Source organism: Ostrinia furnacalis, unplaced genomic scaffold, assembly GCF_004193835.3.
Source record: "Ostrinia furnacalis isolate ACB-3 unplaced genomic scaffold, ASM419383v2 OfSCF5438, whole genome shotgun sequence".
Taxonomy (NCBI): domain Eukaryota; kingdom Metazoa; phylum Arthropoda; class Insecta; order Lepidoptera; family Crambidae; genus Ostrinia; species Ostrinia furnacalis.
This window is the reverse complement of record NW_021135677.1, coordinates 440,050-458,768: the sequence shown is the minus strand read 5'-3', so window position 1 is coordinate 458,768 and position 18,719 is coordinate 440,050. Positions and strand designations below refer to the sequence as shown.

The following is an 18,719-nucleotide window of genomic DNA, read 5'->3' as shown; positions in this document are numbered from 1 at the left end:
TTCTATTATTCTATATTATTATGACATAAGAATGTTAAAATATCTTTTCGAATTATCCAAATCGGCCCATTACTTACGAAGATATAATAAACATGGCCGTTCTTGCCGCTAAAAGTCAATGTATGAATGAAGGTCGCGTGACGTCACTGTATCGGAGCCGAGCGCAGCCGGCACTCAGCGGCCATACTTGGCGGCCATTGTGACGTGTAGATGCGCCTTATAGTACAGGGACGTATTCATGAGTAATGAATAAAGTGTTTATAGAATCTTAATAAAAATAATGTTGTTTTTGTTCATTCATTATGCTTATTCATATTTTTGTTGTGTTGTTATTGTTTATTATACAGGTTGTTAAGTAAATAAATAGGTTTATTAGCCGACATTAGCCCATGATAAATAAAATGGTATGGTAAAGTCAGAAATTTGATATCATCATTTAAATATTTTAAATTTTTATACAAAATAAAATTTATAAAATCAGATTTAAGGTTCAGTTCAGGTTGTCTAAATAAAACTATAAAATAAAAGAAAGCATTTTTATTCTTAAACTTGATTACTAAATAGACGATTATGTAAATTATCTAAATCACAGGCTATTGTTACAATATTATCCAAAACTGTGTGCATGAAATATCGACACATGCGTGAGGTCCGATCATTTTAAAGTCTCTCAACTTCCCTACGCTTCTTTCAACGTGAACTCTTAATAACAGCAATTCTCTTTGTTTACAAGACTTCCTCTGCTGCAGGTTTTGAGTTGGAACTCACACTAGGCGGCCTCAGGAGTGTACAACCACGTTGCTCCAATAAATGGGAAATATTTTTGAAACCCCTGTCAGCTAACACAATGCTTCCTTGTGGCAATTTGTCAAGAAATCCGCTGTCTTCAAATATTATTGAGTCTGGGGTCGTCCCTTCATATCCCTCAGAGATTTTATCAAACTGTCAGGTGTTATTGAAATCAAGTAGGTACTTAATCGTATTGCAACTTTTATATTGAGACCATGTAGCCGCTTGGTGCGAAGCGTTGCTAGGTTTCTAGATTTGAATTTCGAAACAATCAATTATTAAAATCGCTTTAGAATAGTGCTTCCTAAAAGCTATCGGCAAGTTTTCCCTGACATCATCTGCTGATGGCCAGATAATAAGAAAATTCAGGCATAATGCAACTTTTGGGAGAATTTTATTAAAATATTAAAACAGAGATGCCAAAATGTATTGCAAGCATTAAGTTTGGGTCATGCCATCGGATTTTTCGTAGTCACTAGGATTTCAATAGATGATAATACCGTAAAGTTCTGTAAATGTTTAATACAAAAGTACGAATGAGCAGGAAGGCCTATCAGTAATTTTGGATCTCGAGATATAGCCATTAGGGCGCCTTTTTGCATTGCTCATTGAAAACGTTATTGTTAATTATTTTTATTATTTCTAAATCAGTCGACTCGATATCAACATTAACACCAAAAGAACTAATAATTAATTAGAGTTTGAGTTGCTGATCGTAAAGGAAACGTTTAGATCAAGATTTTTACGAATTACTTTTTTTTTCTATTGGCTGTTTCCATTTGATTGGCGTATTAGTAGATTTATTTTTCATTTTTGGATGCACCTGCACTGCTTGTGATTTTTGACCCCTTTCATTGTTTTTCGATAATTCCTCTATTTCTTCAGGTGTGATAAGAGGATCACTGTTTTGGATATTTATATTTATGTCTGGTTCACACTTTACTTCTTCAATGGGGTGTAATGACAGGTCTTCGTGTCCAATATCTCTACTTAAAAGTCTTTCCAAATATTCTATGTCCTGTCGTTTTTTGAAACCGGTTCTTATAATTTTCTTTTTTTGAGGCTTCTGGCATTCAAACTTATGAGGCAAAACTCCCTTCTTCAGTTTAAGCCTTCCTCCAACCAACTTAAACTTTACGTAATTTTCCATATCTTCTTCCAACTGAAATATAAAAATTTTTAAGTATTAATTTATTTACTTCTAACAATAAGGCAACTAAACTGAGGCAGATACATAAATGCTCCACTGTAAGGTGTGTAAATGACAAAAAAATATAATTCACTCTTTACTTTTAGCTCGAGTACGTCCCTGTCTCCCGCATAATACGCGCGGGTCGGGGGGAGATTGACTGCAACGAAGCGCGAGCCCACTCACCGAAGTATGGACGACGCATGGTGATACTAACCGAAGTTCGCTTTACTATACTTTTTGATCAATTTCCCGCATAGTTTACTTGCGCCAAAATAATAGGTATGTAGGTAGATACGTACATCGAAATGATCTTCACAGCAATATCTTGTAGTCTGGGAATTGGGTGGAATTCTAACATCTCTTTTTGCGAGAGAATACCATTTCTTGCGAAGTTTTGGGTCTTTAGGCACGCAAAAAAACAGTTTTTCTGGCGTTTTAATAGTTGTGCTTATACATTTCGGCACCATACAATATTTATACATTTCGACACTATAAAATTAAACACAAATCGGAGACTTAATTTATTTCAAAGTCACAATTACTAACAAAACACTGCGCGCCTTACCGCTGCCAACGGCTAACTGGCGCGATCGACCGACCTTGTGACGTAAGCGTTACCGCGCCCCGCGCGGGGGGTCAGTGAACTTCGTTAGTAATACCAGCAATATAAATTTTGCCTTATCTTCGTCAATTTTTGTCGTATCATAAAAATTTTTGGACTGTAGATTAAAGATTTTTATTTATCCCTATAAATCTGCATTCACAAATAAGAACGTTAGGTAGTACTGATCCTCATTCAAGTTGGGATTTTAATGTCGTGCCTTAGATTAATAAAACCTAGATAGATAGTCAGTGCACGAAAGGTGAGGCAGATTTTAGTGAGCCTGAATGGCTCACTCGTAAACGTCACATGAACTGTCAAAGTGAAAAATTGGTAAACACGTCCGACGACTTTTAATTAATTAAGACGGTTTGTGCTGTGAAAGGGTGTCTAAATAGGTACATCAGAAAAACGAAAGAAAGTGACCAGTGTTACATTTCATAAGTAAGTAGGTACTACGATTCGACGCGTATTTTTCTTAAATTTGGCTTTCAAAAATTAAATACGGGAATGATACCAGTAACAAGAAAATTTATTTCCCAATAATTGTTCGCCGTACAAATACACTTCCATTTTTATGAAATCGAGACTTTTAAGTCGATTTATCTTATTGTAATTATGTAGGTACTTTGAATTCAATAAATAAGTAAGTACATACATGATGCGTTTTGTTTTTGTTAATTATAAAATAATTAAAAACGTATTAAAAATTTCCCTACTTTCGGGAAAATCGCCTTCACTGTCTACACTCCCCAACAAAATTGACACTAATGACATAAGATTTTTGCCTCACTCTTGACGAAGCGTTTGTATGAAGACTATCCATCTAGGTTTTATTAATCTAAGTGTCATGCGTAAGAGCACAGTAAGAGGAAGAAGTCTTGATTGTTTTTTTTTTTTTTTCAAATTAAAATTATTTATTACATACTAAGTGACAATTTGTCATAGCTGGGCACCGTTAATCAAATAGTTAACTTCGTTAATCGTTAATCCGTTAACACGTGATAATAACGAAAAAAAATATTGCATGCAAGGTTCAAATAATTTCGAAAGCTTGTATCGCGCATGGAATTAATTCCTCTTTTATGTTTGCGCTACAAGTTTTCGAAATTATTTGAACCTTGCATAAGTACAATTATTTTTTTCGTTTTAGTACAACTGCATTTCAGAATAAAAGCTTTTATTATAATTTTATTATACATTTTAGTTGTATCTCAATCTCAGAGCCTTGGTACAAATTACAATACAATTTAGCACCAAAGTGCTCAAAAAGACAAATCCAACAAACCCAAACTCGATAAGTTTCCACCGTTTCGTTTAGGAATTTCTATGGCCACCTCTTGACTCCATCATCAGGACCCTGGACATCATCTAGTACTAAAGTGCTCAAAATGACAAATCCAACGAACCCAAATTCGATGCAATTCCGCCGTTTCATTTAGGAGTTTCTATGGCCACCTCTTGACGCCATCATCAAACCAGCTCAATGGTACTATAACATTGCATTGTCAACATACTTACATAAGTATACCCAGCTCAATCAGTTGAGGAAAACTGGTCTTAAATTCAGTTGTAAATAAATAAAAAAATGCATTTTTTACATTGTTGCGTTGGTGATCAGTAGGTAGGCCTAAGATGCGCGCCGCGATAAGCGGTTATCACGTCATTTTATCGATTTTCTCCATACATTTTGACGTCGATAAAAGTTATCACGGCACGCATCTTAGGGCTACTGGTTACAAAAACTGTTGTTTTGGGTTCTGGAAGTTCTGGAAGCCCGAACGTACTTATCAGAACGCGTTTTTCAGCGTGTCTGCTGTATGTTTTTGGTAAATAGTAGGTACTGGATTAACGATTAACGGACTTAGGATAATTTAACGCAAGTTATCCGTTAATAGAAATGTTAACTTCGTTAATTAACGATGAACGGATTAACGAGTTAATGCCCAGCTATGCAATTTGTAAATAGTGTAAATTACATAAACATGTCCTTAAAAACTTAGTTACCTGAGTGGTATCGCAATAGTGTAGGTGGCTATAAATATTAATAGTAATATTATTAATATTAATAAACCCTGGTGTGAAAGTCTATTGGCGCTTTTCTTAACCTGTGGAAAATTTTGGCAAGCTTTTGCTAGAATGACATAATATACAGTGTGTCCGGGTTTGTAGTGATCAAATTTTAATGGCGTAATCTATGGACAATTTTATCGATGAAAATACTTCAAATTTGGGGCTTGACCCATTTGTCGCAAAATTACGAGGATTTAAGTTTTTAATTTTTAGTTTTCACCTCTTCCTTCAAAAACAAGTGAAAACGTGGGTAACTTAACATTAATAAGCAAATATTTGATATCATGCGATAGTCAATAAAATTATCTATTAGCAGAAGTAGAAAACGGACACAAGTTTCATACATTTTATGGAAGTAAGAATGGATTGAATTAGAAAAAGACATGATTTTTTTCACTTCTTTTTCAGTTATTTGCCAACACAAGAAAAACCAGGTCGTTAAAGTATGTTTTATTTGCATTGTATTATTAGTATTTGAGCTATTCTACAAAACGAATGTAAATTTATTAGTCTACGTCTATTAGTTTCGACGTAATTGTTGAACAAAGATACCCCTTCCCAGCCGGTTCCATAGCGCGTCGGAATAGGTTGTGTGATTCGTTCAGGCAGTGCATTTTCGCATGTTAGCAGCGCTATGGAACCGGATGGGAAGAGGTATCTTTGTTCAACAATTACGTCGAAACTAATAGACGTAGACTAATAAATTTACATTCGTTTTGTAGAATAGCTCAAATACTAATAATACAATGCAAATAAAACATACTTTAACGACCTGGTTTTTCTTGTGTTGGCAAATAACTGAAAAAGAAGTGAAAAAAATCATGTCTTTTTCTAGTTCAATCCATTCTTACTTCCATAAAATGTATGAAACTTTTGTCCGTTTTCTGTTTCTGCTAATAGATAATTTTATTGACTATCGCATGATATCAAATATTCGCTTATTAATGTTAAGTTACCCACGTTTTCACTTGTTTTTGAAGGAAGAGGTGAAAACTAAAAATTAAAAACTTAAATCCTCGTAATTTTGCGACGAATGGGTCAAGCCCCAAATTTGAAGTATTTTCATCGATAAAATTGTCCATAGATTACGCCATTAAAGTTTGATCACTACAAGCCCGGACACACTGTATATTAATTACGTAAAAACATATAGCTAGGTACTAATCAATTGATACATTTCACCCTCCAATTAAAATAATAAAATTATTTGATTGCATGTCACATGACAATATTAAAACATTTTTATGATGAAAACCATTTGTCCCTTTTATAGAAATAGTAAAAATATAGGTTGTTTTGTCATTAAAAACGAATACAGACATACGTAACTAACATGTAGTAGGTAGGTACTTGTAGTAAGTAGTAATTTAACAATTAATGTTTTTGTGAATTTATAACACTTTTTTGTAAAATTATCCACCTATCTAAGTAGACACATACCTACGCCCGTATTTACAAACGATGCTTGCTCAAGTGAAGTAAATAAAACGAACGCACAGCGTTGATTAGAGCTTTGTGATTGGTTCGTGTGTCGCCCTGTGCGTCCACGCGCACTGTGAGACCTCATAGTTTTTTGTGTATACGGGCGATATATGCTCGGAAATTTTCGAAAACGCAGGCATTTAGGCTGTATTGCTCCATTTCCTACAACTTTCGATCACGTAGATACATTAGGTCCTTTAAAATACCCTCACCTAAAGTGGTTCTAGATTCAGCTCCTCACCGCTGCCCCATTTATTTAACAGCTGCTTTACGATGCGTGGCTTCCAATATCTGATGCCATTTGGAAGATTTACTACTAAAACTTTTTATATTTTTAATTTTTAGTTAGTAGGTAGGTAACTAGGTACTCATCGCCCGAATATTTTTTTTATTTGTGTTGAGCGGATATTCTAGTTCAATAAAGTCTGTATCACTGCAACCGGTACCGATCTTTTGTGATCGCCGCTATTTTCCTTACAGTTCGCCTCTGAGTCCTAATTAATACTACATAGTTAGTTCGTACAATGGATTGTTATTCACAGGATAAGCTCTATGTACCACTCTAGCCACTGAAGTATCTATAAATAGTATGTACCTACAAGATAGAACTAATTATTAGGGAAATACAAAATGTGCTACTCTGAATTTACATCACTTTCCATCAGGTGAGATGCATAACCTGCATCTCAGGGAATCCTCGTAATAGATAAAAAACATAATAGGTATCTTATCTTAAGTAGTTTCACACACAAACACACTAGCGCACTGTGATTATCATCGCAATAATAATTCGTGGCTCAAAGAGTTGACACCATTTTTATAGCCGCTACTACGTGTAAAGCAAGAGCTCAAATTCCTAGAATTATTTTAGCTTGTCCTTTGTTTGGCATCCACATCAAAAACAAAAGAAAAACAATAAAATATTTTTTTAAACTTAATAAAGCGTTAGCTTTCCAGCCAGCCAATAATTTATGTTTAAAATTACGCGAACGCATGCTAAGTATTATGAATTATTTTCAACTTGCAATGTTGTTGCCAGTTGTTGCCTGGTGTAGTGTGATATTTTCAGAATACGGGACGGTTAATTGTTATACAGCAAGCAAAGGACGTTTATCTGAGGTAATTATGTTAAAGTTTTGCTTTGTTCGTTGTTACTTTAAGGTTAAGGTTTGTTAAACTCTTGTGTTTTGAACATTATTATTAGAGATGAAACGGATAGTTGTTTGGCCGGATACCGGATACCGGATATCCGGCCAGCTGCTAGGCCGGATAGCCGGATATCCGGCGGCCGGATAGTTGGCCCATTGTCTCGTTGCATGTCGTGACGAGTTTAGCGCCGCACAGGTGCTTTGAACGCGATCAGTGGGTCTATTAGTAGACTAGACTAGTCAGTCACACTTTTCGAAAATCGAATTCGTCCGAATTAAATGTCAGATTTTGCCACTTGTCTAGGGGGCAGATCAATTCGGGTGATTTCGGTTGCTATCGTGTGTGATTGAATAGCAATAAATAAATTAGTTTACTTGCTGCGTAATCTGACTGAACTGCATCATGTCATCAGACCATCAGTGAAAAAAATTTCGCCTTTTCTATTTGGCAATATTTCGACATTAACAGATATTTACTATTTATGTATTCATCATTAGAGTGAATAGCCCAGAAAAATAAATTCGTTTTTTGAAATGCCTTAACCCTAGAGTAGTCGCGCCTTTCCGTGAAACGTGAGTGCTCGCGTATGAGCATTTTGCCGCCCAAACTTAAAGTCCGGTTGTGTGTCAATTAACAGTTTAAAAATATGAAAATCAGTTAAAAATGATAGAATAAAGCATACACTATTAGAAAATAACGTTTATTAAAGATTTGTGGTTAAAATTTAAAGAAAAAAAAATATTTTGGAAATGTTAGGAAATATTTATAGAAATCTTAGAAACACTATTGTTTTTACCTACATACATCATCAAATATTAAACTTATTAGCACACTTAAAGGTTTTCCTTACATATGACATGTGCTTCAACAAAACAGGCCTGTCACATGTGCATTTAATGTGCGTTGCACAGTAAATTTGCACAACTATTGCACCCTTGGCACATCATCTTCAGATTCTGCCGCTGATTGTTCTATAACAGTATTGTAATGACTATGTTTACTTTCTTCATAACTTTAGTATACATTTTCCACTAATTTTAGTGCACCAGCTTCTTCGAAATCCGACATCTTCCTTGTTTTTTCATTTTTTTGTATTTTACGTGAATTTTACCGAAAACGACATGAAATAAATTAAGCACTATGAGTAATTATCAATGTTATGACGTCATTAATGTCAAAACAACATTATACGCAATGAAAACTAATAATTTTCCAACAACACTAAAAACCAGACACACAAATTTTACTTACGTCAGTAGTCGCGCAGTGAGCAATTTGCCGCAAAACGTGACATACGTTCAACAATCGTTCTCTATTGCGGTCACCTGCGCAATAAATTTCTTCTAATTTCTAATACATGGAGGTGAAGTATGGGGAGGCAGCTACTGAAACGCTTGACTTTAACAAACGCATCGTGTAGAAAATAACTCGATTTTTTTGCCGAGGGCGGCAAAATGCTCATAGCGCGAGCACTCTAGGGTTAATGTGTCTTTTTTGTAACTTTTTGGACTTTAAATAAAAGCCGTCATTATTATAAGCCATTTTATTGATATTTACCTCAAAGATTAATGTGTTTCATTTTATTAATAGGAAATTGTCGTAGTTTTTTAATATCCGGTATCCAGCCTGATAGTGAGTTACTATCCGGATCTTAACTACTCCGGAAGTAGGTACCTGGATGCGGGCAGAGCAGGACCTGTAGTTGTGGAAATCTTAGCTGAAACGAACAAAAGAACGGTTGACATTTTGTGTAGTAATTTAATTTTCACAAAAATAATTTACCAGAACAAAATGTCCATTAAATTAGCGCAAGTGGCTACAACATTCGCGCGCATTGAATCAGGCGTCCGCTCTTGCATGCAAAATGCGGATTTATTTTTTGCCTCCCATTAACCACGGTGTAGCGTGCACCGGGATTTCACCGCTACCACAGCAAAAAAACATTAAGTGACGTCACAATCACAAATCGGCTCTAGGTAACCATATTAGTTATTAACCATAATTCTCATACTGCTCCAGAAAGAAATATTTGCAAACGTGCGTACCTTACTACGTACCTTTCATTTTCCTAAATTTTACAAATTCATTTTCCTAAATCTTAAATCTGGCATCCTTGAAAAGCAGAGATCCACGTCTTGGTTAACATAGTATAGAACACACTCATGTCGATGGACCGATGACCTCAGATAATAGACAGTGCCAGGATGAAAAAATAAATATCCTTAATAAATAATAAATAAAATCTATATCCAGCAGTAGGTACTTACTCGTATTGGTGGTAAACGATGAAGATGCGCTATATCAAACTGAAGTCATATCCCCACTCATAAGATACCTTGATTAGGTATTCTTAATTCTTTGTTCCCATAATTTTGCGGGCGAAGCGAAATAAAAGCATCAAAATCACATTTCTCATTCCCTTTTACGTTGTCAATGTAGCCTAATCCTACTGTTTCTTATTTCACTATGGTCCCACACTTCCGAAAAAACTCATTTCCATATAGATTCCAGCGGGATTATTTTATTTTACACTGAATTTACACTATAAAATGTGAAGCCGTGTTGCGTGAAACAAAGAAAACCAATTTCATGTTATAATAAGTACTTCTATGTATATCTGGGGGCACGGCAGTGCCCCCACCAAGTCGAGCAAAAAAGCGGCACGGCCGTACCATCCTTTTCTCGAAGCAATTCAGGCCATTTTCGACCGCCTGTAACTTCGTTGTGGATAAAACTAGAAGGCTGAATTTTCATTAGCTATGCAGGCATTGTAAAGACACGGTATATTTAAAATTTCATTCAATTTGAACCAGTAGTTTAAGAATTATAACGGGTCAAAGTTACTTAATTTTGTCACTCACTGACTGACTCACTGACTCACTGACTCACTCACTGACTCACCGATCATCAAAACTCTAAGGCACTTCTAGCAGACCTAGAAGCTTCAAATTTGGAATATAAGTAGTGTTTGGTGTATGAATCAAGGAAAAACTAAAATATTTGGGGGCACGGTAGTGCAACCGCCAAGTCGAGTAAAATTTTTCAATTTCGGTCCAGTTTTCTAGATACATAACTGCTGTCTACAAAATACAAAAAGAAATGAGATCCCATCAAAAACAATACTTGTCAAAAAAACCAAGTCTCGCAACTCAGTTGTTCTACGGTAAAAAGTTGTGAGATCCATGTAATACCAAGTCCAGGCCAGGAAATCTTTAACGTTTTACATAAATATATTGACTTGGCCATCGCATGAAAACACGTGTAAATTAAATTATTTAGTGCGATGGCCAAGTCAATAATTTATGTAAAACGTTAAAGATTTCCTGGCCTGGACTTGGTATTACATGGATCTCACAACTTTTTACCGTAGAACAACTGAGTTGCGAGACTTGGTTTTTTTGACAAGTATTGTTTTTGATGGGATTTTCTTTTGCGAGGGCCAATTTTCTTTTGTGTTTGCTTACGTAGTAACATGTAAACGTGTAGTTATTTGTTTCTGTAACAATAATTTTAAACTTCAAATAATCTTCAACCTATTTGGTACCTCTCGGTGACATATTTCATATTTTAACTGTATTTATTGCTCACAATATACAGTCAGCATCAAATTGTTCGTGACACACAAAGTAGCCAATACCACCCAATACGTTCGCAACACGTCTTTATTGCAATTATTGGAATAAGGTAGAACACCAACTATTTGACGCTGACTGTGCCAGAACAAAACCTCTATTTACAGGCGGTTATGAAACAACACAATATTGATGTTAAAAGACGCCTCCCTCAAATCCTTACAAAGCCTATCGCTTAGATAAAATACTTACCTTTTACCAAATAAACCGGGCTAAAGTACCTATCTACGCCTACGTAATGGTAGCCATTTCTAGCGCATCATAAGAAAAAGCGATATAAACGAAGAAATATCTTTACGGGTACAAATAATGTCTAGTCCCAGCACCGGGAGGAATGTTGGGAAAACAATAAAAACGTTATGCCGCTTTGTCCTGGATATTTATTGGCTGTTGCGACGGTATCCAGCTCGATGGAAGAACATTATCGCAGTTTTTTGCGCAGTTCAAAATGGTGACACCTTCAACCCTTGAAGGATTCTTGCACGTGATCTTTTGACCTTGAATTACTTCGGGCTTATTCAGATATGTGGATAGTATTTGTCAAGAGCAGACAGCGGATAGGTATTCGGTTGCATATTTACTGAAGGTTGAATTTTGGCTGTGATATTATGGAAGCGGCTTCAGGGCTTTAAATAAATAAATAAATAAAAGGCTTCAACAACAGGATAATGGTTTTTTAGGTGAACCACATTGTAACAAGGCTTAGTGAACGGAGTAAAAATACCTACAGTTTTGATTCCGATAAATTTAATCTAAAATTGCATCCATATAAATCTAAAGATATCGATGAGAAGCGATGGTCTGTACTAATAGATAGCGAATACTAAAACCTACTTATATGTATCAAACAGTAGATACACTCAAATATACCTACCTGTGCTCACATTTGATGCAAACAGCGTAGGAAAATATTACGAAGTTACAAATTGAGATGTAAGGAAATCATGGTATCAAATAAGGAAAAATAAGACATAATAAAAACAATCATTTATTAGCATTACTTACAGACATGAAATATAGATAAAAGGGTAGATACAAAAGGTACCGTTAGGTAAGTATAGACGAGTACAATAATAAGATTTAAGTAGGAAATTGGCATTCAGGATCAATAACGAAAATAATTCAATTTTACAACATCAGATAAAATTGAAATGTATCTTGTAACAGTCCAAATGAATTTAATTCGTTCAGAATATAATTTTATATTACATTAAGAGTATTATTCCAAACAGTAAGGAAATGAGCACAATTTTGATATTTTGGTCCCATTTCAACAATGATAAGTTTAAAATTTCGTTAGATATCAACAGTAGCAATATGATATGAAACAGCTCAAGGAGGCCAAACCAATATTCGAAAACAGAGTACGTAACGTAATATATAGTAGATTAAACATATCTTTACATAGCACATTCCAAGCTCGACAACATACGTTATATAATGTATATAACACCGCTATTCCTTTAAGCAACAAGGTAAACATTCCGGTTCTCATTAAACGTCACTCTCCAGCTGCAGAACAATACCTTTGTATGTACGAATGACGGCACATCAATCTAATGTCGCATCATCTTAAGTGATTGCAATAGGTGTAATGTTTCAAAAAAATCGTATAGGCTGATGTGCTGTCTCTGTACTTAGTATTACTTTAGTTCACATAGAATCTCAATTTGAATTGAAGTTTTGTTGTCGGTTCCGAGAAAACTCGAGGAATTATGTAATTTGTAGCAATTTATTTGATTGACTCCATAAAGTAAGTTATCTTAATTTAACTCTAATGGGGTATTCAACTTCGCCGTTGTATCCGATTTTCTAAAGGGCCTTTATTTCCACTCTCCGATGGTTAATATAGCACCTGTCTCAAAAATACCTCAGGCGTGAAAGCCTTGAATTTCTGTAAATTGTTCAAATTTAACATTTCACTGAATGACACAAGATCGCTTATCGGTTTGGGGGTTAGACCTGACCAACCGGTTGAGGGTGAGCTTCGGACTGCCGCTGGCACTGTCGCTCTCGCCTTTGGCACAAGTCTTTGTTCTCATGATCATCAGGTCTGTTCTGATGCTGGGCCTCCTGACATTGGGAGCGACCACGCCGCAGGCATCTGACAATCTTCTCTTTATGGACAGCGTGCATTTCTTACTTCTATTGCTTTGGCTACTGGTAGGCGGCAGCGTGCAAGGACTGCCAAAGGCTGTACTGACCCGCTTGTGGTGGTTCGGTGCCATTTCGAGGGGCAAGTTGGCGACTACGAAGAGCTCGTAGAAAAGGTCGTCGACCTGGTAGTTCTTCTTGGCCGACGTCTCGACGAAGACGCAAGCCGAATCCTGGGTTGTGCAGTAAGCGACGGCTTCTTCGGGTTGGACAGTTCTGGCAACAAAAGATGGAATCATATAGCACTCCCATGTAAAAACAAGGGGACAGGTTTATTTTTAAAAAGCATTCGCATACGAGCACCACGAGCATACTTCGTCTGATGATAGATTATTTAATACGAGTAATCCTATTTAGTTCTTGGTGAAAGCAGCTCTCATTATTCAATATGAATTGTTTGAATGCAAGTAAGAGACCCGCGTCAAAATTAAAGCAAAAGTTTAAAACATGACAAATATTAGAGCGCAAAACAAACACTTTGAAAAATGCTGACTAAAATAACGTTTATCCTACAACGCAAACTATCACAAAGAAAACGTCGCGAAGTGCGATGATGCCCGCCACAATAGGGCGCAAATCGATTCTGTCTGGCACTAATGGAAACCGTTGCGGATTCGAATCAGGGTGTCTGTGGTTTTACAATTATGTGTTGATAAAATCAGATAATCTTTGATATCCTAAAGTGCTCTTATCACTGTTTGAAGTTTATAATATTTCGTTTATCAGAAATGTCTAAAATATGATTATATCACGAGCTCAAAAACGCTTAGGCAGTGCCTAACTACTTAAGCTGCGTTTTATTAATACAATGGTTATTTTGTAATTAGTTTACCCCGAAATAAAGCGAAAACTCAACCGAGAGCAAACTAAAAATAATACTGAATTTAGTAGGTAATAATTATTAAATTATAATTAATAGATTTAAAATCTCAAAATGAGGGTATTTGTATAGTAAGGTCCTTTGGTGACCGCCGAAGCAGCAGTGGGACTGTTAAACTGTAACTGTTAAGTAGGTATAAAAACGATAGCCCTCATTTAAATTTTAAGAGATTAACGCCCGTATTCACAAACATTACTATGAGGTCTCACAGTGCGCGTGGACGCACAGGGTAACACATGAACCAATCACAGAGCTCTATTCAACCTTCAACGCTGTGCGTTCGATTTGCTGCTTCACTTATGCAAGTATCATTTGTGAATATGGGCGTAAGGATACATGTCTTGTAAATGTTTCTATGTCACTATGGTAAAATTATGCTGCATAGAAATAAACCATAGCTCACTTCAGTTCCCTGTCGCACTTGTTGCCAGCGATCGCCATGGGCACCCTGGGCGCCTGTCTCTTCCCCCGGCTACCTCCGCTGGTGGCGCTAGCCTTAGTCTCCAGGATCTGCTCCCGGAGGCGGATCACCTCCTCGAAGGACTCCCGGCTGTCCATAGCGAAGACCAGCACGAAGATGTCACCTGAGAACAAGGATTTTAAGAGTTTGAGACCTCTTAAACCCTTCACAAACATTACTATGAGGTCTCACTGTGCGCGTGGACGCATAGGGTCAAAAAACCTATTCGTAGACGAAACTCGAGTAGCGGAGTGTCACACACTTGTTGTACTGGAGATGCCGTTGGTTTCGGACTAGCATTCATTTTGTCACTTGAAAATACTTAGAATCTCAGTGGTTGTCCAAAAAATAAGGCTTAAAACCTGTATCAGAGAAAAAAGCAATTGATATGAAAACAAACTTCACCCATAATCTCTTTATAGCTACCATTTCCGAAAATTTCAAAGTCGTTAGACATTTTTATCATCGTACTCAATACCCTCCGCCACCTCCTCAAGAATAAAACATCACACAAAAGCATTCAAGTTCCCGAAAGCATGGAAAATGTCTGGAAAATCCCTGACTTTTTATATCATACTTTTCTTTGAGGACGACTATTAAGATAAAGAAGGGCGAATTCCAGTTTCCAAAGCCATTTCTAAATATAAGTCCGCAATAGGTCCCATCAAGGTACCTACAAGCCGTGGCATAGTAGAAATAGATGTAGTAAGCACATTACACGCAATTTTGAAAATAACAGCAAACAATACATTAACATTTTGAAAATACCAGTCACGATATTCGGTCACTGTATGCGGGTAACTCCCAACAACGTTCTATATGTTCTGATGCGAGTACCTATTGTCAAGGTAATTTTAGCTTTTTAGCAAAAATACCTACTTGTAACTGTCTCTGTTTGTTCCCGTTCATATCTGAATGGACTGGATTTTCACTGGTAATATCCTGGTAATAAAAAGAATCTTGGGCTAATAATAGAGTATTCACAAACGATGCGTGCTTCAGTGTAGCATCAAATCGAACGCACAGCGTTGAATAGAGCTCTGTGATTGGTTCGTGTGTCACCCTGTGCGTCCACACGCACTGTGAGACCTCATAGTAATGTGAATACGGGCGTAAATCCGCCACCGGCTGAAATCTATGCGGGCGAAGTCGCGGGCAGACGCTAATCACAGTATGATTTATTAATCCAAAAATTTAGCCTACCGCATCTATATGGGGTGGTTCCGAAGGCGGATGCCGGTCGTATCGTACATAATCCGAGCTCATCCGGACTTAGTGGCTGCCTTTTTAATAATCTTTATGCGATCTCTATTAAAGTACTGTACATTCTCTGCAATTTTAATCCCACGGTAACATTTTGTGGGAAAATTTTAGCATAACAAGCGTTCATGAAAAAGTAGCTTCTCCCACAGAGTATCTCGCTGGTATTATTTTGTCATAGAGCTATCAAAAACAGCAGAAAAAAAAATTACTCTATCGTATTTAAAGCTTTTAGTTATTTAACTATACCTCTGCAGTCCCGTAACCATTACCGAATCTAACTACATCGTGGTTCACAATGCGACTGGTTGGATTTAATTGTGTTTTCAACTATTAATTAATAAGTTCTGAATGTTTCAGTTTTTGCCTCACAAATCTAAATTCAGGCGGAAATCACTTGAAACTTCAGGTTAAATACGAGTATAAAGCACCGTTACGAGGAGTGTGTATTTAGTACACTTGCAATCAGAACTTTCCTACTTACGTAAATAGGTCTGCGCTTCTAACCTTTGTGCATTTCGAAATAAATTAAACATATCTACTAGTTAACGAATATTATATTTAGCTTAGTACGAGGGGCTAACGGGAGTATTAGTAATTTGTGTAATAACAAATTACTAATAATCTTAAAAAAAAAAAAATTAAAATCTGTGTAATAAAGGTTAAATCTATAAAGTACTCGAGTGAAAAGGACCTAAAGTCTCAAACGGGTGTGGATTTATCATCATAATTTAGTCACAAGACGTCCACTGCTAAATAAGCTGAATAGGCCTCTTCCAATGAGGTAACGATTGACCGGTTAGCAGCGGCCTGCATCCAGCTAGGGCATGCAAACCGGTTAACCGGATAACCGAAAAACCGGATAACCGACACAATTTGGAACTCGGTTTTTGTCAGTTATAAATCCGGGTTTTTCGGTTTTTTCGGTTTTTCTTCTACGATTTTAGATAATTTAATAACTCATACAAGAACACGCTTCTTTAGTCATATCAATAAAAACAATTATTGTAATGCAATGTGAATGAGTAGAGTATAGTATATGGCTATGGTATTGAACTAAAGTACCATGTATCTTCTAGCTAAAGCTATAAGCGCGCGGGCGCAAAATGGAACGCGCTTTGTATTTGACCATTGCCGCCATTATTTTTGCTTTGCTAGTCTCTGTCAGTGTCAACTTACATATTATTTAAATAAGCATAACTATGACCAAATTTTCTTCTTGATTTGTGCCATTTTCCAGTATATAAGTGATACGAGTTACAAAATGAGATCAAGTAATGATATAATGAAGGATGATAGATGATTAACCCTACTTTTGCTGATTCACGTTGTAGTTGGTCTACCATATCAATCATATCTTCAATGCTATCACTGATCAGTGCGATATCGTCGGCAAATCGCAGGTTGTTTAGCCTTTCTCCATCGATTATTATTCCCTTGCTTGTCCAATCTAGCTCTTTAAAGATATTTTTAAGGGCAGCGTTGAACAACTTGGGCGATATGGTGTCACCCTGACGGACTCCTCTCTCCAGTCTAAACGCATTGGTTAACTTATAGAGGCGTATCGAGGATGTTCCGGATAGCTGAAGGTGTTTAATGAGCTGGATGTACCTTTCATCAACTCTACTGTCCGCCAGAGCTTTCTCCACTGCCCATGCTTCCACTGAGTCGAATGCTTTCTCATAATCGACGAAGGTGATAATAATTGGCTTCCGGTATTCATGACATTTTTCAATCACTGATGAATACAAAAGTAGGGTTAAAAATGAATTTGTCAAAAACGAAAATCATGACGAACATTGAAAATGCGAAAAATCACGTCCTACCTGTAGAATTGGTCGACCACTACATCTATCTAGGCCACAAAATCACTCTGAATTCTGAGAATCAGGTTGCGGAAGTAGGAAGGCGCATCGGACAAGCTTGGGCGGCATTCGGGGTAAACAGCCATGTTCTACGCTCCAAGAAAATTGCTCAACACCTAAAGACCAAGGTGTTCAACCAGTGTGTACTGCCGGTCTTCGTGTATGGGATGGAGACCACGACGCTGACAGAAAAGTCTGCTGAGAGACTCCGAGTCGCACAACGAGCAATGGAAAGACAGATGCTTGGCGTCTCCCTACAAGATCACAAAACGAACGAGTGGATCAGAGAAAAGACGAGGATCAGCGACGTGGTGGAAGAGATAGAGAGCCGTAAATGGAGATGGGCAGGACACATTGCACGGATGAACCAGGATCGCTGGGCCAGAAAGACCCTGGAGTGGAGACCCCGCAACAACACCCGCGGCAGGGGAAGACCGCCTAAACGATGGACAGACGATATCCGGCAGCAGGCTGGAGTGAACTGGATGCGTGTGGCCAGGGACAGAAAACGGTGGAGGGTTGAAGAGGAGGCCTATGTTCGAAGGCGAACCCAAAGGCTGACATAGATAGATAGATGATACCCTTTCCCACCCTTTGAGTCTCAGTAAAGTTGTGGTGCTTTACTGAGACCTCCTATGGACAACTTGAGAGAACCAGAAGAATCACGATGCACTGTTTTGCTTCACTTGCCCACACCCATGGACGTTCACGAACACTCAATGGTTAATAATCCACCATTATTACACATTAATAGTCGCCCACACACGAATTTGAGGAAATAAAACAAAACCGCTAACATGACGCCCGCCAAGAAGTCCTGACCAAAGGTTTTGCTTTGCTAATGAGCGAAGTATCCTATTGTTGATCTCTTTATATTTGATTTTTAATTAAACTATTCAATTGATCTCACAATATTATGTTCAGAACATGTAACTTCATCTTGTCAAACTAGAATATAAAAGAAATAAAATTATTTTTATTATAATTTGCAGCATTTTTATTTACTTACAAACAGTCGACCCGAAAAACCCGAAAAAACCGGTTTAGTTCGGTTTTTAAAAATGAAAACCGAAAAAACCGGTTTTTCCAAACCGCTCGGTTTTTGCATGCCCTACATCCAGCGTATTCCTGTAACCTTTATATGATCATTTTGTTTACCTTATGATGTGTTTGTTAATAAGA

General features: G+C 36.9%; 2 protein-coding genes across 2 annotated transcripts in view; both read right to left on the bottom strand.

Moving 5' to 3' along the window:
* Positions 1–522: 522 nt before the first annotated feature.
* Positions 523–2,547, bottom strand: LOC114361168 (uncharacterized). Its single transcript, XM_028316135.1, has 2 exons — positions 2,281–2,547; positions 523–1,951 (listed from the first exon to the last, which is right to left on the bottom strand). The coding sequence occupies exons 1-2, from the start codon at positions 2,461–2,463 to the stop codon at positions 1,532–1,534; spliced, it is 603 nt and encodes a 200-aa protein (XP_028171936.1). The 5' UTR covers positions 2,464–2,547; the 3' UTR covers positions 523–1,531.
* Positions 2,548–12,615: 10,068 nt separating this feature from the next.
* Positions 12,616–18,719, bottom strand: part of LOC114361166 (GTP-binding protein Rhes) — a 45,280-nt gene continuing 39,176 nt past the window's right edge. Inside the window, exons 3-4 of the mRNA XM_028316134.1 lie at positions 14,356–14,536; positions 12,616–13,288 (exon numbers count right to left, since the gene is read on the bottom strand). Of these exons, the coding sequence (XP_028171935.1) occupies positions 12,838–13,288; positions 14,356–14,536 (632 nt within the window). The 3' untranslated portion in view covers positions 12,616–12,837. The remainder of the gene's footprint in view (positions 13,289–14,355; positions 14,537–18,719) is intronic.